Source organism: Martes martes (genome assembly GCF_963455335.1).
Source record: "Martes martes genome assembly, chromosome: 11".
Classification (NCBI taxonomy): domain Eukaryota; kingdom Metazoa; phylum Chordata; class Mammalia; order Carnivora; family Mustelidae; genus Martes; species Martes martes.
This window is the reverse complement of record NC_137899.1, coordinates 1,113,565-1,119,564: the sequence shown is the minus strand read 5'-3', so window position 1 is coordinate 1,119,564 and position 6,000 is coordinate 1,113,565. Positions and strand designations below refer to the sequence as shown.

Genomic DNA, 6,000 nt, shown 5'->3' with positions numbered 1-6,000 from the left:
GGAGAGGTGTGGGTGCGTGTGCAGGGCGAGGGCGCGTGTGCGGGTGCAGGGTAGGGGTGCAGGAGTCGTGCGGGTGCGGGTACAGGGCGCGGGAGTGGTGCGGGTACAGGGCGCGTGCAGGGCGCGTGCAGGGGCTGCGGGCGCGGCGGCGGCGGCGGCGGCGGCGGCGGCGGCGGCGGTGACAGCCGCGCCCGCGTTCCCCGCGCGTAGGTGTGCGGCGCGCTCCTGGCGGGGACGGAGCGCGCAGATCTCGCGTGCGCTCGCCGCCCGGCGCAGCCCAGCCCGGCCCCCGCCCGGCGCCGCGAGCCGAGGTGTCGCCCGCGCCCGCGCCCGTGTCGCCGCCGTGCCCGCGAGCGGGAGCCGGAGTCGCCGCCGCCCGAGCGCAGCAGAGCGCACGCCGAGCCCGTCTGTCGCCGCCATGGCCACCACGGTGACCTGCACCCGCTTCACCGACGAGTACCAGCTCTACGAGGATATTGGCAAGTAAGAGCCGCGGCGCGTGCGGGCCGGGCGGGGACCCGGGAGGGCGCCGAGCGCGGAGGGCTGGGACCCCGGAGACCAAGACCCTCCGCGCCGCTGGTTCCGGGCGCACTGCGGCCCCGCGCGCCCCCGGCTCCTCCGGGCTCGGGGCCCGAAGCGCACGGCCCCGCGCGGCCCCGACCCCGGGGCCCTGGGCCAGGCTGCTGGACCTCGGCGCGCGCAGCTCTGCCCGGCCCTGTTCAGCGTGGCCGCCGGGCCAGAGGCCGGGACTCCGGACTCGGGGCGCGGGGCTCGGCGCCGCGGGGGCGGCAGCAGGTGTCCCCGGAGCGCCGGGCAGACGTGACGCATTTGGCGGCGGGAGGTCAGAAAGGAGCGGTGCGCGGGGGCGGCCGCGGGGCCTAGAGCGCGGGGGAGGGGGCGGCTCTGGCCTGAGGGTCGCTCCTGGCGCGGGCCGCGCTGTCCCCACCCCCACCCCAGCGGCCAGGCGCGGGGGCGGCGGGACCTGCTAGGCGCCTGCTCCTCCGCGTGGCTCCATCCGCGCCGGGGGTGCCCGCTGCGCTCCCGGCCGCGTGGGAACAGCCTCTGCTGCGGGTCCCCAGTGGAATCAGGGTTTTAGAGGATTTTCCCCCAGATTCTTCTGGAAACACGAGTCAGGAGAGCTGAGGGGCTGAGGTCAGGAAGCTTGGCAGGTCCCTGGGGTGGAGATGAGGGGGTGAGGTGGGGAGCCGAATGGGCTCCCGATTTCAGGGTCATCGAAGTAGGCGGGGGTGGGGGGGTGGGGGAGTGGATTTCGGAGAGTTATTGACGCGCCTGCGGGGAGGGGGGATGGGGGAGGGTGGGAGATGAAATGGGGAGGGGCTTCAGAGGCTCCGTTCAGGTAGGGCCTCACCCCTGGGGAACAGGTGGCTCCTGGGCTCTGGTCTGCAACGTGCTCTTGTGGGACGCCCGGACTCCGAGTCTGTCAGGGGCTGGTCTCTGACCTCGGGGTGAATCAGGGTGGCTGCCCCCCCCCCCCGGCATCCCTTGGTCGAGCTCCAGAACTCCTGAATCCCTGGGCTCCATCCTGGCGCGGCCAGAGCCCCGCTGTCCTCACTCCTCCTCCAGCCCTCCAGCGTGGTGGGGGCGCTGGCGAGGTTTCCTCGTACACATCTAGCCGCCGAGCCTTATTTTTCTTTTTCTAAAAATCGTTTGTGATAGTGCTTGTGTTGGTGAAGTGGGTCCCGATCTGGGAAGACTGAGGCGCCCTGTGGACTCCCCCGTTCTCCCTGGATGTGAGGGAGGATGCGGGTCAGGCCCGAGGGCTGGGGAGCTGGGCTGGGCCGAGTGGAGGAGTCCCCCTGGCCTGGGGTTCTGGGCAAGGCCATGCCCTGCAGGCCCAGAAACTCCCTTCCATTCCTTGGGTGCTCTTTGGGTGCCCTTTGGGTGCCTGGCCTTGAGGCTGGGGGCCTGGAGAGCTGAGCAGAGGGATGGGGAGGGTCCAGCACACCCACTGGGTGTCCCCCTGAGGCCCTGAACACAGCCTGAAAGAAGCTGGAAGGGGTAGTGGGCTGGGGCTCTCAGAGGGAGGAAGTAGTTCTCCTAGGCAGAGGGTGGCCGTGGGGGAGGAAGTCACCCTTCCTAGGGGACCTTCTTGTCCTTTCTGTGCTTGCTCAGGAGCAAGCAGACCCTCAACCAGGCACCCCTTCCCTCAAGCTGATGCTGCCTCTGCTGACACCCCTGCACTTTTCTGGGAGGTTCTGTGGGTCCCGTAGGGCATAGGGAGGCCCACCCAACTGGGTTGGGTTCCAGCAGCGACTGTTCATCCTGGCCACTGGCACCCACATCCACACTGGGGAGTGGAGGTCTCAGCTGCCCTGGGGAGGGGCTGAGAGGGGTCCGCACAGCAGAGGCCAGATTCCTCCCGGGCAGCAGGAGCAGGAGCGGCTTCCGGAAGGGAGCCACGTGGCTGCCTGCCCTGCGGTGGAGCGAGGGCCAGGAGTGGGAGTGGGGGAGACATTCGCCGTGGGCAGGGGCCTGGGAGGGGAAGGGAACACACCCCAGGACCTGGGGCCCACCCTCTGGAGCCAGGAAGCTTTCTGCTAGGCCCAGCCCTCCTTTGTGGAGCCCCCCAGGTAGTGGGTCCAGGGAGTGACCTGGGGGGCCTGTCACAGCCCTGCTGGGGTGTCCTGGGTAGGGGAGGCCAAGCAAGTGCAGGGTGAGCTGTGGCGGGGCAGGCAGCAGAAGGCCCGCACCTCTGCCCAGGGCTGGGTTCCAGGTGGCCATGGTGCCCGCTTGCCGCTTGTTGACAGCGCCTGCCCGAGGCAGTGGGTGTCGCTGCCCTGGCCCCAGGTGCATGCGTCCAAGTTTATTTAAAGCTGCAGCCCCTGGCACCAGTCAGAGGACGCTGAGCTCTCTGCCCGGGAAGGGCCGGGCCATGGGCCCGCAGCTGCCTGCGTGACAAGGCCTCCACCTCCCCCTCCCTGTCCCGCTCGGAATCCTTCCCTGGGGAGCAGGGTCCGAGGGCCAAGAGGGGCTCTTGTCCGGGGCTCTGCCCTTTCTGGCCTGGTGGGGCACGCCCGCCGGAAGGCCCACCTCCCGGGTCAGGAGCCACCCGGAGCGGGAGGTCCCCAGCCGGGCCCCCTGCAGGGGAGCGAGGCGCGGGCCCGCGTGCACTGGGCAGCCGTGCGCGTTCCGTGGCGCTCAGGGCGGACGGCCTCCAGACCCGCAGAGCGGCTCCAGGAGTAACCCTTCCGCCGAGCACTTAGAGCTCTGACTCTTCCGTCCTCTGGCTTCGGTTGTTCGTTCTCAGTGAGAAGAAAGCAGTACAAGTGGACGGTCGGTATCGCAGGGGCGCCCAGCGCCGCCGTTCTGGGGAACCGGCCCACGCGCTGCGCCTGGAACCTGCTAAGGGAGCGGGTCTTTGACGTTCTCACGGCGCACGCGCCGCACTGCGTACACGTACGCGCACGCGCAAGCACACACCTGCGCGCGCACGCACGCACGCTCGCACGCACGCACGCTCGCTCGCACGCACGCACGCTCGCTCGCACGCACGCTCGCTCGCACGCACGCTCGCACGCACGCGGCCGTCACCCCGTGAGGCGGCGGACCGGTTGGCGGTGACGGGGTCGTCATCAGCTCTTCGCGCCGCGCACCTCGTGCTCCGGGTCGTGCCGCGCGTCCCCACGTCCCCGCGAAGCCGGAGGGAGCGCTGGGGAAGCCCCGCAGCCGCGGCCACTGTTTGCCGGTTCCTTCCAGACTCTCCGCTTCCTCTACGCACGGGCGCGCCCGGAGCCTGCGGGTAGGAGCCTCCGGCCGGACTCGTCGTCACTGTCCAGAACGCTGGGACCGCGTGTGCACGCGGCTGCGGGCCAGGCGCACCTGTCGCGCCCTGGCCTTGACGCCGTGGCTGCTGGCCTGGGCCCCTGGGCCCCGGTGTCGCCGCCGCCCCCCCACCCCGGGTGGAGGCCTGGGGGCTCCGGGGTGCCGCGCTCTCCCGTCGCGCGGGAGCTCGGGGCGCCCAGGCGCGAGGCCTTCTGCAGGGTTGGTCCCGGGCGGAGGGGCTGCTGGCGGGCCCGTGACTCCGTGTGCGTGCAGCGGCGCCGGCGCGCTGCCCCTCGGTGCTGGCAGACTTCAGCTGGACAGTCGGTTGGGTAGGGAGGTCTTCGTGTCGGGCTCCCGGGCCGGCCACTTGCGGGGCTCCTCTCCAGAAGAAAGCCCGTGAGGGCCGGGTTTCAGGGGCTCCGGACGCTCCCCCGGGGTAAGGTGGCCCTGTTGGAACCACCTCTGACGTGCAGGTCACTTGATTCGAGTGGGCCAGGAAGCTGCCCTCCCGCCCCACTTTACAGACCCAGAACCATGGGTCAGGGAGGATGCGCCTTGGGCACCCCACCCCTGCCAGCTCCCCCTGAACTTTGCCAGGCCCAGGGCTGACCTTGGTGTGTCCTTGACTGCGTCCCGCGTCCACCGGTCAGATGGGAGCAGGCCCTGTTCCGGGGCTCGAGCCCTCGCTGGCCATGGGCTTTTCGGCTGGTGAGTGACCTGCTAGGAAGTTAATAGATAAACAGGATATTCAGAGCAAATTGATGGTTGAGTCTCTCGAGCCAGCGGCAAAGCCAGGTTGCCAGGGAAGGAGGAGAGGGCTGGGTGGAGGAGGAGTCAGCTGTTTGCTCTCTCGCCCCCTCCAGCGAGCGCTTCCCTCCCCGGAGCCTTATGCCAACACTGCCTGCTGCCCCGGCTGCTCCCCCAGATGCCCCCCATCCGCCCATGGCCCACTCCTCCCTCGCCCCGCTTTTGGCTGGCCCTAGCGCTCGGCCCCTCCGACATGCAGGCAGCCAACCCCTCGCCTGCGGGCAGGGTGCAGGCCCCTTCGAGGCCGCGTGGGGCTGCACGTTCGAGGGAGGGGTGAGCAAACTGGCCCCAGAGCTGGAGTCCCATCCTTAGTGGAGGGTGTTTGGGGAAGAAGTCACACACGCCGAGGCTGCGGCAGGATGCACATGAAGGTGACGCTCCTTTAGTTACTATTGAGCGGTATTTTTATACCATAACCTACTTTGCCGGGAGCTAAGAATATACCTCGCGCTTGCTACCTGCACTCGTTCTCTCCTGGTAGCGGTCCCAGCAGTTAAGTGGTGCTTATTACATCAGCGTGCTCCATCCGTGAGATCCACACTGTGACCATTCCCAGTTCACGGCACAGGTGGACGGAGGCGCCGAGGAGCTCCATTTGGGGCCAAGGCCGCGTGGACCCGGATTCGAATCTTGGTAGTGGGCTCCAGTGTCCGCCTTCTGCTCCTCACGGCAGCTCATGCCCCCACTCTGTTCTTTCCGCCCGCTGACTCACGGCGTGCTTGTGGTCGACTCTGGCCCTTCGCTTTTCGGGACCCGCCTGCCCTCAGCAGGTGGCTCACCATGCCCGCTGTGCTTCCCCGGCCCCCACCCCGTTCCTCTCTGTAAAAGCCTCGTTTCCTTTGGTTGTCCTTCCATGACAGCCAACACTCTGCCCCTGTTTGGACCAGCAAGGCTTGGGATTTTATTGCATTAATTAAGCAAATTGCAAGGACGATATCCTCTTATAAAGGGAAGTAAATATACACGTGTGTGCAGTGAAAGTGACTCTTTGACGGGTTCCTCAGCCGGAGGAGCCGGGGCAGACCAGCGTCGGCGTGAGGACACGCGTGTTCATGTACACACAAGCAGTACGTGTCATGCATGTATCCGATTTTAAAAACAAAGATGGAATCCCCATCCATGTGATTCTGTAGTTTGTTTGCTCCTGTTCACACCCATTCCTCCAGTCCGAGTGTTTTCCTACAGCTCAGGGCCCGTCCGTGCCCGTCCGTCGCACACGGGGTGATCTGGCTGCTGTTTTTAAGCCAAAGATGGGACCCGTCCTCTGATAAGCATGATGGGGAATGATACACAGGCTCCCACGCTTTCTCGGAGGGCGTGATCCCTATGCAGGAAGGAGGATGGGTTTCGTCTGTTGTTGACTGGGCAGAGAGACCCCCTTCAGAGAGAACCCAACACCAGATTCCTCCC

General features: G+C 67.6%; 1 protein-coding gene across 4 annotated transcripts in view; it reads left to right on the top strand.

Moving 5' to 3' along the window:
• The first annotated feature begins 210 nt into the window (after positions 1–210).
• Positions 211–6,000, top strand: part of CAMK2B (calcium/calmodulin dependent protein kinase II beta) — a 78,482-nt gene continuing 72,692 nt past the window's right edge. For 2 of the 4 annotated variants that reach the window (XM_080818138.1, XM_080818134.1), the window contains exon 1: positions 679–841. Coding sequence is in view for 2 of the 4 variants with exons in the window: in XM_080818133.1 (XP_080674259.1) it covers positions 419–483 (65 nt within the window). In the remaining 2 variants the exon portion in view is untranslated. Of the gene's footprint in view, positions 484–678; positions 842–6,000 lie in introns of those variants that run through there. The other 2 variants (XM_080818133.1, XM_080818130.1) reach the window with 2 other exon arrangements.